The sequence below is a fragment of the Erythrolamprus reginae genome, chromosome Z (assembly GCF_031021105.1).
Source record: "Erythrolamprus reginae isolate rEryReg1 chromosome Z, rEryReg1.hap1, whole genome shotgun sequence".
In the NCBI taxonomy this organism is placed as follows: domain Eukaryota; kingdom Metazoa; phylum Chordata; class Lepidosauria; order Squamata; family Dipsadidae; genus Erythrolamprus; species Erythrolamprus reginae.
Genome location: NC_091963.1, coordinates 55,809,167 through 55,823,009, shown reverse-complemented (window position 1 = coordinate 55,823,009; position 13,843 = coordinate 55,809,167). Strand labels below are relative to the sequence as shown.

General features: G+C 40.9%; 1 protein-coding gene across 3 annotated transcripts in view; it reads left to right on the top strand.

The window, feature by feature from the left end:
• TOPAZ1 (testis and ovary specific TOPAZ 1) overlaps positions 1-13,843 on the top strand; it is a 243,358-nt gene that overhangs the window by 143,250 nt on the left and 86,265 nt on the right. For all 3 annotated transcript variants that reach the window (XM_070767234.1, XM_070767235.1, XM_070767233.1), the window contains one exon: positions 10,427-10,601. In XM_070767234.1, the coding sequence (XP_070623335.1) occupies positions 10,427-10,601 (175 nt within the window). The remainder of the gene's footprint in view (positions 1-10,426; positions 10,602-13,843) is intronic.

Below are 13,843 nucleotides of genomic sequence, written 5' to 3'. Positions count from 1 at the left end.
TACTTTTCTAATTCACATTTGGGAGCCTCCTGTAGAGGCGTCTATCTCAGTCGACGCATGTGCAAAGACACAACTTACCGAGAGAAGTCCACATAAATTCGTGAGGAAGACTATAAGAGATGGCATTTTGAAGTGGACAAGAAATGAAAAACTGCAAGACAAAGCAAAAGAAATTACAATACTTAAGCAAGTTCCAAGAAGAGTACGAGAAAGCAGAAGGGAAGATTATTTTCTGACCAAAATTCTAATTAAAGAAAATATAACCTTTCGCTGGCTTATACCAGAAGGCCTCTCTTTGTATTGGCAAACACAAAGAGTGAAACTGCAGAATATAGAAAATGCCAGAGAATTTTATTTCTCTCGGGTGCCGAAGAAGCGTGGGTGCGCGCTATCGCGCATGTGTAAGTGCACACACCCATAATTCAATGTCTGGGGAGGGCAAAAACAGTTCCCCTATCCCTCAGAGGTTCCCTGGAGACTGGAAACAGCCTATTTCCCAACTTCCAGTGGGCCCAGTATCCTCGTGTTTTTCCCTCTCCAAGCTCCAAAGACTTCCCTGGAGCTAGGGGTGGGTAAAAACGTCCTTCTCTATCCCACTGGAAGCTCTCTGGAAGCCAAAAATGCTCTCCCAGAGCCTCTGTGCAAGCCAAAAATCAGATGGCCGACACACATATGCCACTTTTCAGCTGAGCAAGGGCAACAGCCCACCTGCCAGCAGATATGGCTCCACGTGCCACCTGTGGCACCCATGCCATAGGTTCACCATCACTATTATAGGGAATCCTCAGCTTACAACCACAATTGAGACCAGTATTTTGGTCATAAGTCATTGAGTTTCTTAAGTGAGATAACTATGCTACTGTTTTACACAATGATTCCAATGCTGACTTTCCCTATAGATATTGTTAAATGATCTTAACAATGTGATGCCTCAGGTGCTGGGGTATGCCCAAAACAACCACAGTGGTAGGTACAGTGCAGTGCAAAACTGCAGTTGCCCCACCTGAGCTCTGAAAGACAACAGTTTGGAGGCAGGGTCTGGGCCTGACATAGAGGCTCATCACATTCAGCATTCTTAAATGAACATTAAGATGGTGCTGAGTAAAGGAAGTTACAACCCATGCTTGAAGTTAGGTCTGTTGCAGGGTCCCTATGATCACTGATGAAAAAACTTGGGGTGTTTATCCATGCCCTTCTCTCACAACTTCAAAGGATCCCCACTACCTTCAGCAGTCTGAGAAATCTACCACCGTTTAGACCTCTAAATCGGCCTTTGTGTCGTTGCTACTGGATACAACCTATCTCCCCACATTCATCTATTTCATCTGATCTAGGTTGTCCTGCACAGCCCCATATGAACAGATTCCATTCTTCAAAATATTTTGGAAACCTATGGAAAGTCTATTCGCATGAAGCTTCTAGAGGCTTCCAAAGACATGGAAGGCTTCCAGAAGTTCCCAAAATTGTGCAGGACCTCCAAAGGCGTCTGAAGTTGTGTAGAACAGGGAACATGAATGAAGATGACTGAGAACTGCCTCACATCATCCTCTCAACAAGAAAAAAAGTACAGTGATACCTCTTGTTACGAAAGCCTCTTCATATGAACTTTTCGAGATACGAACCAGGCGTTCAGGATTTTTTTGCCTCTTCCAATGAACCATTTTGGTCTTATAAATCCTCACTTCTCTCCCGGCTGCTGCTGCTGTGAGCAGTGGCCAAAACAAGCAATTTTAAGTTTGCAAGCTCTGATGATCCTAAGGGAACTGGGTCCAGGCTTTGCTGTGCGGGATCTTCACCCCCCCATCCCTTCTGCTAGAAAATGGCATGTCCAAGGAGCTCTCCGCAGCCACCCCAGGGTGGTGGGTGGATAAAGAAAGGCTAGCGAAGTCCTTGGAAGGAAGTGAAAGAAGGGGTGTGGGAGAAGCCAGGCTTACGGCGTCGTTTGAAGGCAATGGGGAGGGATGGGAATCCCTCGCAGTCAGTGTGGTGCGGAGCGTCCCATTGCAGCATCTCTCATGCCAAAGCCCTCCCAGAATGGGCCTCGATCCCAGGCTGCCCGCTTGCACAGCTGCCAGTAGTTTCCCTTCAGGGAGAGAGCGCATAATTCACCTTGCCCCCTCCCCACCATGACTGCTTCTGCTGCGGCAGCCAAAAGAGAGCAGTCCCCATGGAATCCTTAGGTGGCTGTGCCTCCAGAGCTGCTGCCTGCCCACAGAGCCCCGCAGGTGGCTCAAGGCGGCAATTGCCATGGGTGCTTGGGTCCACTGCCACAGGCCGGAGAAGGAGGGAGCCTCCTCCCTTTTTCTCCTCCCTCCGGCATTTGGCAGGCTACCCGGCGTTTTTACCGGCCAGGAAACAGGCAAGGGGAGTTTGCAGATGGGTCCTTCCCTTCCTTTCCAAGGACTCAGCAAAATCAAGGCCAAGGCTTCCTCCCTCCATCCGCTTCCTCCCAAGTAAAGATCCTTGGCTCTTTCTCCCTCCCTGTCCCAAATGGTAGCCCTCCTCCCGCCCTGGCATTTTGAATCACTCATCCTTTAAACATCTGGGTGATCCAGCCAGACCTGGACAGGCTACCTGGCTTTTAAGGATAAGTACAATGATTCAACAGTCCAATTCGGAAACCTGAAGGGGCCCCAACTCAAATTGCAGCCTCCCACGATTCCTCTCCAGCCCGGTGCCTGTACAGTTTGGGTAAAAAAACCAGGAAGCCTGGCGAATGCCGCTGCTGCCACAGGAGGGCTGCTGTTTGGGATGGGGAGGGAGAGAGAAAGAGCCAAGGACCTTTACTGGGGAGCAAGCGGATGGAGGGATTGTCTGCTGGAGAAATGAGCAGAAGGTGTCTGTCTCTGCTCTGCTTGCAACTAGAAGGGTCTTAGGCAGCCTGGTTGATGCACCAGGATTTGCAAAAATGCGAGGCGGCCTCATTGTCTCCTTTTTTCTTTCTTGTGAATTACTTTAAGTGTCAGCTGCCAGTAGTTTCCCTTCAGGGAGAGAGTGCACAATTCACCTCACCACCTCCGCGTTCACTTCTGCTGCGGCGGCCAAAAGAGAGCAGTACCCATGGAGTCCTTAGGCAGCTGTGCCTCCAGAGCTGCTGCCTGACCACGGGGCCCCACAGGTGGCTCAAGGCGGTGACTGCCATGGGAGAAGCGGGCAAGTAGGAGACGTGGGCACCCTTTCTCCGAAGCTCCCACCATGTGGAAGCTGCGTTGCCTGGTTCTCAGATGGCCCAACCTGAGCTGTTGGGGCTACGCCAGAACAGGGCAAGACCGGCTTGGGGCAGCGGGCCAATGGCCACCGCCTGCCTGCATTTTCCCGACCCTCCCCCAATCCCGTAGCAGGAGAGAGAAAAGAGTGGTTGGCCCCCTTCTCCTCCTCCTCTGCCCCCCTTCAAGAAAAGGTTTGCTCCCCTAGAACTACTTGAGACACAGTCTGTGCAGGGACAGCGAGAGGGGCGGGGGGAGTGTCTCTCAGAGAGCCTTCCACAAAGACCGAAAATTCCACAGTTACTGTCCGGTTGCAATGACTGGAAGGGAAGGGAGGGAAACTCACAGGCGTCTTCTCTGATTTTTCGTGTCTAAGAGGCCTTACTGGGGTTCTAGGATCGTCCTGTGGGAGTCCAGCAGTGGCTTTGGATTTGGTCCAATTTCCCCCCTCTAGCAGGGAAGAGTAGGAGGCCAGCATCCAGAAGTGAGACTGGGAAGCTTTGGTGTGTCCTGCAAATGCTAGAGGGGGGAAATCGGACCAAATCCGGGGAGAGGGGGAGGGGAGGAGAGAAAGTGAGGAAGCTACCTTCTTCTCCAGCCCTTGGCAGCGTCCATGGCAGTCACCGCCTTGAGCCACCTGCGGGGCGCCATGGGCAGGCAGCAGCTCTGGAGGCACAGCTGCCTAAGGACTCCATGGGCACCGCTCTCTTTTGACCGCCACAGCAGAAGCGACCGCGGGGGGGCGACGTGAATCATGTGCTCTCTCCCTTAAAGTCGTCCACAAGAAAGAAAAGAGGCTGCCTCACATTTTCGCAAATCCCGGTTCATTGACCAGGCTGCCTAGGACTCTTCTAGTTGCGAGCAGAGCAGAGACAGACACCTTCTGCTCATTTCTCCATCAGACAATCCCTTCATCCGCTTGCTCCCAAGTAAAGGTCCTTGGCTCTTTCTCTCTTCCTCCCCATCCCAAACGGCAGCCCTCCCATCGCGGCGTTCATTCTGTCTCCTCCTCCTCCTTCTCCCCGCCTGCTCACGCTGTGCTCACTGATCAAGAAGCCTTTTCACTTTTTTTGGCCTCTTGTTTGTTCCGTGGGGAGCGGGAGCGGCATTCTCCTCCTCGCTTCCACCGCCCCTTCCAATTAAGACAGTTCTTGAATCTGTGGGGGGAGTGGGGAGTTAAAGCCAGCTGCTTTGGGTGGCTTGAAGAGATGCCTCTGGAAGAAGTGGTTGCCAGGCATGGAGTGCGAGCCTGGGTGCCTTGTCTGAGGCCGAAGCGTTAGTCCTTGCAACGGGCGGCATTCCCCTCTGCCTGCCGCCGCCACTGAAAACACTTTCAAGGAGGCTGGAAGCCCTGCCAGCTGACAAGCCGTCAGGCAGCTTCCTGCGCGTGTCAATCCACCCACGAGGCTCCCTCTGGGCAGCCTGCGCTGTCTCCCCTCCCCTCTCCCCACCACTGAACAAGGATCCAAATGCCGGCAGTAATAAGGCAAAAGGGGTGAGTTTTGGGATTGCACGCATTATTCGCTTTTAAATTGATTCCTATGGGAAACATTGTTTCTTCTTATGAACTTTTCTACTTACGAATTAAGTTTGTAAGAAGAGATAACACTGCATACTCTTAGCTGTAACCAGTGTTCCCTCTAATTTTTTTTTGGCGTGGGCGGAAAAGTATAGTGTCTGAGCGGCAGTCCCTTCGGAACTGGGCGGCACAGAAATATTAAATGAATGAACAAACAAACAAACAAACAAACAAATAAAAAACCCACCCTGCTTTGCCTCAGAGAATTTCAAAATAAAATACTGTACTGTGTGTCTATAACAGTGAGCTCATAATAGGGCAACTCTATCAATATCAAAATGCCACTTAAATAGTTGAGCTAGTTTCAAACTAGATTTTGATTTCCTTTCTCTCTTCCTTACTCCCATTCTTTTTCTTTCTCTTTTCCTTCCTCTCTTTTTTCTATCTGTTTCTCTCTCTTCCTCTCTTCCTCTCTCTCTCCTTCCCTCTCACTCTTTCCCTCTCGGCTTCTGGGCAGGTTTGAAAAACTCTGAGTTGATGATGATTTTTAAGTGAGCGGTTGCTCACTGCTCAGCTTAGAGGGAACTATGGCGGTAACGTTCGTTCTTAACTGTTATTTTCTTTTCCCTTCCTCTTCACCACCCCTCTCCTCAAAATGTTTAAAGCAACAACAATATTTACCAAATTAATCATTAATCATTATTCATTAATATTAATCATCCTACCAGATCTAATCATTTTCAATTTCACTTTTGATACTATTATTTCATAATTCCAAAAAATTTTCCATCAAAATATTTTTATGAATCTCAAAAATATCTTAGTTAAGCATTATTACATATGCGACTCAATTAAAATCATAATCTTTACATTAATCATTAATACTAATCTTCCCTACCAAACATAACCATTTTCATTTTCTCTTTTAATAATATTTCATTATTCCAAAATTTTACCCACCAGAGTAATTTTATGACTCTCAAATATCTTGATTGAACAATATTACATATGCAACTCAATTAAATCTTAATCTTTAATTAATCCCCCCCTCCATCAGAGCAAATTCTTCCCTGAAATTTCATTACACTTTCCTTATAATAAAGTCCAATTAGAGTCTAGTTTAAATTAATGGTCCAATTAAAAAAATAAGTCTTCATTTAAGTCCCTTAGTATAAACCTACTTTGAAAATCCTGTCAGCATCCATATTTCCAATTCATGTTCCTTGATCCATACTTGCCCAGATGTCACTCCAGTCTGTCTCCAATCTATCTCCACTGAGATTGTCCAGTATGTCCTTTAGATTATGTCCAATATCTCCTCCCAGCTTCAAAAAGATTTCTTCCAACTAGCCATGTTCCAAAATAAAGCTGGGAACAAAATAAAGCTGGGAGCAGTATAAATAGATAACAAACCGCTCCATCCTTCCAACGAAAAACAAATTTTAAAAAACATCTGGCACAAATATTCATTGTGGAAATTTCTTGTAATGACTCCTCCAACCAGAAGGTGGTAGTAAATTATCACGATTAATCATTCTCTTCAATTGTTATAAAGGGAAGTGACACCATCAAGAAAATAAAATACCTTAATAAATCCAAATAAAATCCCAATTCAAGCTCCAAATCTTTAAATTCCTTAAATATCCTCCCCCCCAAAAAAGAACAAGAACTTTGGGCAATTTGCTATGACTTTAAAAACTTTCTGCTTAATCGCCCCATAGCTGATTAGCCACTTCTGCACCAATTTTAGGCATTTCTGCTTCCATGAATAGAAAGAATGAAAACAATCCATTTTAAATCTCTTTCCTTCTCTCCGTGCTCACCAGCACATCGCTTAAACTTTTTTCACCTTGCCATCGCTCAAATCCATCCTCTTTCCAGATGTTTCCAGGCTTCTTCAATCTCTGCGTTGCATAGTCGTTCGTGGCTAGTGTCGCCCAGGCATGACGGCATAGCCAACTTCGCACCACTGCTGGTGCGAGACTAAGCCAGTTTGCCTTGTGGGGCATGCCGGCCCCAAACCAGACCCCCAGTAGCGTCCCCTGCAGGGAGGATCGGGCCCGGTTCAAAAGAGCAGGGACCCCCAGACGGTGGGGTTTTGGGGCTTCCCTCATGAGAACGAGGGAGCCCCAGGGCACCGCAGCCATTGACCATGCCCCTCTTTTCAGGTGGAACTTTTGAGCGGCTGCAGTGATGCAAGCCCTGGGCATTGGAGCTGATTTAGGCTGCTGAACACAGTGATGGTGGGAAAGATAAGAGGGGGAGTTGCAGCAACCCATGCAACCCATGCATTTGGTCAAGCATCTAAATTTTTATCATATGACAACAGGGTGCTGTAACAAACCTAACATCAGGCATGTGAATACATTGTGTGCATAATTATTAGGCAATTTATATTTTGGAGGATTAATTTTATTGAACAACTACAATGCTTTTGGTCAATTCAAAATATTAATAAACCTCAAACCCGAATATTTAAGAAAGTAAAAGTGAGGGTTTGGTTCTGTTAAAGTGTGAATAATAAACAATTCAAAATGTACAACTGAATATTTCTGACATTTGGAAAAAAATCAGTGACAATATAGCCACTCTTCTTTTTAATAATAGTCATAAACCTTCCATTCATGGAAGCTGTCAGTTTCTTGATCTGTTTGACAATCAACTTTTTATGCAGCAGCCTGCACAGCCTCCCAGACACTGTTCTAACTGGTGTACTGTTTTTCTTCACTGTAAATCTCCTTTTTAAGAAGGGCCCACAATTTCTCATTACAGTGAGAAAAGGTGGCATGTCATTATTCTTTTATGTTTAAAATCTTTATTGGCTAGCTATGCATTGCAATACTTAATGGAGTATTGTCCTGCATAAAAATCATGGTCTTCTTGAAAGATGCAGATTTTTTCCTCTACCATTGCTTGAAGAAAGTGTCTTCTAAAAACTGCCAGTAGGCTTGAGAGTTGATCTTGAGTCCATCTTAAACTCGAAAAAGTCCAACTAGTTCATCTTTAATAATACCAGCTCATAGCAGTACCCCACCTGTACCTTGCTGACATCTGAGTCATAGTGGAGCTCTATGTCTATTACTGATCCAGCCATGGGCTCATCCATCTGGTAAATCAAGAATCACTCCCATCTCATCAGTCCATAAAACCTTTGAAAAATCTGTCTTCAGATTTTTCTTGGCACAGTCTTGCCATTTCAACCTATGTGTCTTGTTCAGTGGTGGTCAGGTTTCAGCCTTCCTTACCTTGGCCATGTCTCCGAGCACTGAACAACTTGTACTTCTGAGCAATCCAGGAAGGTTGCAGTTCTAGAATATGACAGCACTGGAGGATAATGGATTCATGCTTGATTCTTCTCAAATCTTTGAAATTAATGTGTATCATTTTTCTTCAATACATTTCTTAATGATCCTGTTGATGGCAGCAAAACATCTGATGGTTCTGTAATCATACCTCAATATCTTAACAATTTCAAGAGTTTTTATAATATTTACTTCAGAGTCAGTTAACTTTCTTTTTTTGTTCATTTTGCCTGAGGAAAGGAAGCTACCTAATAATTATGCACACTTTAATATAGGGGGTTGATCTCCTTAGGCCACACCCTCCCTTATTACAGAGATACATATCGCCTGATATGTTTATATCCACTAAGCATTCAAGTTTATACAGCTTGGCGGTTGAAAATATACATTAAAATGATGATATGGTCAAAATACTCAACTTGCCTAACAAATATGCACAGAGTGAGACTTCTTACTCCTTTATTCAGCACCATCATAACTTCAAACAGTTGCTGAATTAATAGTTGTTAAAGTATTATTTGTGGTAGCATAAATTGTTAGTTAGCATTCATGAACAAGAAAACAAAGAGACTTTATCATGGACAGAGTAGGAGCTGAGATGATAACAGATACAAAAATATCAACATAATTATGAAGCACTCCAATTATTTTTTGTCACTATTGATAGAAAGATCTTGTAGACTCATTGTCTTATTTACATTACATTTTTGTTTTGGCGCCTATAGTGCTTCTTAGTCAGCTTAATGTTTGTATATTTAATGCCTATGAGATTTTTTTGTGTGTGCCTTTGGTTTTCATGCCATTATAGCTTATTTATTATCTATGTGCTGCCAATGAAGTAGTCAATTAGATTGCTTTTTAAAAAAAACCCTTAACAAAATTACTGCCTTCTGAAAAAAACAAATCAGATACTCCACAAATTATAAAATTAAACTCTCAGTGTGATGAAAATATACAGGTTTTTTTTAGTAATTGACTGATTATGTGCCATCAGGTCATTGTTAGTAACCAATAAATAGACCTTTCTCAGAATGATCTGTTACCACGTAGCCCTTCAGTTCTCCCAAAGATGCTCCCATCTGTCTTGTTCCTAATCGTTTCTTTCATTTTTCCAACCATTAATGGCTTCTTGTAGAGATAATTTATATTTACATAAAATATCAAGAATATAATAGGTATAAAGAAATCGCAGTATTTGAATATATTTTTCAAGGCTTTCCCAAAATGCTAGTTCCTGGCATATTTCTTGACTGCTGTTTCTTTTAAACAGCTAATAATCAGTCTGCGGAGAGGGGTGGCCTACAAATCTAATAAATGAAATGAAATGAAATTTTTCTGAGAATTGTTTCTTAATTTCTTTCTGATAATTTTTCATTCTTGAGTTTGCTTGTCTTCTCTTGGCAATTTCCACAATCTATTTAATACCTAATTTGTTTTCTTTGGTTTTTAAGTCTTGGTGATCTCTTTTAACATTCTTTAACAATTACTATGATGTCATTTTGTGGTTCTCTGTGGTTTTTCATTAGTCCTAGTTTAGAACATTAAAACAGTTCTTGAAAATGGTAGGCATATTCTCCATTGTTTAGCTCTGTTCTTCCACTATAGTTTGACTTGAAACTTTCACATGAGTAGTTTGTGATCTAAAGTCGGATCCTGGCTCACTCCTTGCTGTTATAACTGAGCTCTTCTAAGTTCTGGTGCCACTAATATAATAACTTTAATTTGTCTGGGCTCCATCTGGAGATACTCATTTATATAGATATCATTTCGATTATTTGAAAAATATGTTAGCAATGAGCAAATAATTGGATTATGAGAATGGATAAGTTGCTCTACTTTGTATTTCCTAGGTCATACAGTCCAACTACATTCTTTGCAATATAAAATGATACCTTTCTCGTCACTAAAGTGGCAATCTGCCTCAAGCATCTTTATCATTGCCAAATATAGGTGCCTGCTTGCTTCAGCTGATGGGAGTATTTATATTCTTGACATATACTCTTAGTAGTTTTACTCATAATTGTACATATTATCACCATGAAGTACTGTAGAGAACCTGCAAGGGATATTTAATGGGAGGAGGGTCAAAAACTTTTCTTCAGTCATATTCTCCTTTCAATCTTAAGAACAGTTATTGTTAAATAACAACAAATCAAATATACTTTATTAAGTTTTTGGAATGAATTGTAAGTATTTTTTTTTATTTTGTCAATATAGTTACAGTCATAGATTACAGTCATAGATTACAAGGAAAAACCTTTAAATTATAACAATTGTAGAACATACCATACAAAGTCTACTTAAAGAATTTAGTTTTATTTTTAAAACTACTTATTAAGTTTATAATGTATGTGAATTATTGTTAGTAATGCTATTCATTTTTTCTCACTTTTGAACAGCATTGTAAAGAAAAAAGTGACTGGGCTAAATTGGGAACTTTATACTTTAATGTGACAAAAGGGTGTAAAAATCCTGATTATCTTGAAAAATACTCTCGGCACGTAGCCAGCATACTAATCAGTTCAGTGAAGGAAGACAATCCAGGCATCCCATTTTGTGAATTTGCAACTGCAGGTAAAATGAGCAAATATTATCAAATATTACAAGGTTACATGCAAAGAAAAACAGTTTCTCTTTAAAGTTGAATGTGGGTTCAAAAAAGTATCAGTTATACTTAATCTCTTCTGCAGTGGAAATTTTGAATTTATCTTCTGCTTTATTGCTCATCATCCCGTTGACTTTAAAAAGCAAGAACATTTTTTGGTGAATATACATGAAGAAGGCTCCTACCCTTTAGTTCAGTTCCTATGTAATAGAATGTCTAAAATAAGAACTCCATTATCTGTTGGTAGCTCTCATGAAGGAAAAAGGGGCAATAATCTTGATTATTTTCACTAGATAAATGAATGGATGAATTTATCAGATCACTGAGATTATATTTTTCTGATCAATAGCACTGATCCAAGTTCTCACCCATTTTTCTCCCATGAACTATATACAAAGGCAACAGCAACTGCAGATATGGACACTGTCCCCAAGGATCACACAAACCCTCTAAGCAACTTCTACTAAGGGTTTATTTCTGTTCCTGCTATGAATATAGTAATTTAAATATTAGTGGCAAGTGATGATTAGAATAGAATAGAATAGTTTATTGTGACTTTGAATGTACACTAATCGGCATACATTAAAATGAAATTATGTCGCATACAGTTCTTAAAGGCTCTCCATCTCTAACTTAAATATAAAGTTAGAAAGAGAGAGAGAGAGAGAGAGAGAGAGATACAAAATTATGTGTGTACCACCTATAGATGACATAGAGAAACAACACAGTCTAGTTTGGATGTATTATATATGTACATTTCTTGCAAGAGAAATAAATCTTGCAAGTTTACCAGATGGATGGAATAAGATTAGTGGAGCTATTCCTTATCCAGAATTTTGCCAGATAAGCTATTCCTTATCCAGAATTTTAGATCAGATTGATAATTCTGTTGACCTCCCTGACTTTGATACTTACATTTTTAGTTCTACTGAGTCCTTGAGTCCCCATTAACTACAACTAATGAAATACTTGCAGTGTACTTAAATGAATATGCAATCTTCAGGTAATATTCAGGAGCAGTCCCATGTAAAACATTACAGTAGCTTGTCCTAAAGATAATGATGTCATGAGTTACTGATGTCCGGGAACTTAAAGGCAGTGATGGAATTCAGCTGGTTTGCATAGATTCGGAAGGACTGTTAGTTAACTCTGGAGTTCTGAGAACTGGCTGAATAGTCAAGGCAGCCTGTCTCCTAATGAATCCAGTAGATCACAGACATCTCAGACATTCCTGCTCGTCTGTAATTAACCAAAGGAAAAGAAAAGGAAAAGAAATAATCACATAGCAGGGGTTCCCAACCTTTTCTATATCCGCACCTCTAGAATGCTTCTGATATAGTGCATATGCACTATAATTTTGAAACTTCTTAACCCAAGATTTTGTACACATCTTGCACCCCCACCCCGGTTGGGAACTCCGGTTCTAGAGGCTAAATCATACATTGAATGGTTGAAGGAGCTAGGCAACCAATCAAAGAGAAGGATTTGGAGGGACATGATAACTATCTTCCTGTACCTGAGAGCCTGCCACAGAAAAGAGGGGATGGACTCATGCTCCAAAGCACCAGAGGGCAGGATAAGACATAATGTATCTTTCCAAGATGGCAGTGATGCTAATACTTGGAAATATGGCCTGACAAACATCCCAATTTATATTATTTTGTTCATTGCTCAAGCAATATTTTAGAAACTATAGTATTAATCAGTGTGCAGATTGCTGGTCAGCCTGAGACAAAAGCTAGAAATATATTTTATTATCTCTAATAACAAAATAGGGATAAGTGTTCATTTCCAGAAAAATACAATTCTCCATACTGACGAGAGAGAGACAGTAGTCACATGGGTTATTTTATTTATTTATTTTGTCCAATACACAATGAGGGTTTTAGTGGGTATATATCTATATACACATAGTAAAATACATGATGAAGGTTATAGAGGAGATACTCATAGTAAAATATATCTAAGAAATAATAGAAAAGAAGATATAGTAATAGAACATATCAATGAAAGAATAGAAGAGATATAGGAATAGAATAAAGGTATAGGAGATATGGGAGAGCAATAGGACAGGGGACGGAAGGCACTCTAGTGCACTTGTACTCGCCCCTTACTTACCTCTAGATAATCTAAGGATAAAGTGTTGGGGGTTTGGGGGATGATACTATGGAGTCCGGTAATGAGTTCCACGCTTCGACAACTTGGTTACTGAAGTCATATTTTTTATAGTCAAGTTTGGAGTGGTTAATATTAAGTTTAAATCTGTTGTGTGCTCTTGTCTTGTTGTGATTGAAGCTGAAGTAGTCGCTGACAGGCAGGACGTTGCAGCATATGATCTTGTGGGCAATATTTAGATATTTAGATTTCAAACAGGATTGAAATTAGGATGTAAAAAAATGAAATATTTAGGAATTTGGTTATTCAAAAACCCAAACAAAATTGCTGAGGCAAATTACAATTTAATATGGAAAAAAATGCAAAAGCAAATTAAAAAGTGGAAAGATAAAAGTTTGAGAAAAATGGCCAAAATAAGAGCTCTTAAAATGATGATTATTCCAAAAATGATGTACTTATTCCAAATTTTACTAGGTACCTTCCCAGGAGTAAAACTAAGGGAATGGGACAATAAAATGAACTATTGGATTGAAGGAAATAAAAAACCTAGAACAAGGAAACGATGGCTGATTGCCAGAGAAAAAGATGGAGGATGGGGGTGCCCAAATTTAGAATTATATAGAGAAGCATTTCAAATAGAAAGATTAATGGAATTACAATCATTGACAGAAAAGAAGTGGGTGAAACTTGAAAGGGAGATTAACAAAGTTAAAAATAAAGAGATTTTATTTAAAAAATGGAGTAAAATAGAAATCAATAGATTAGCCGATCCTTTGAAAGCAGCTCTAGATATTTGGTCAAAATGGCAAGGGAAATTAGCAAATAGGAATTCAAAATTATCAATGTTGCATGTTTTGAACATAAATAATGACGTTAATCTAGGTAGAGTTATAAAGGAATTAAATGATAAAGGCATAATGAGAATAGAACAATTATATGAGACAGATGGAAGAGTTAACAGAACTCGCCTTGAATGGTGGTTGGGCCAACAAAAATGGTTGCAGATTAATGCAATATGCAAATATTTGAATAAAACTGAGATTAAAGAAGCATTTTTGAGAGAAGAAAACTGTCTAGAGAAAATACTGAAAGAAAA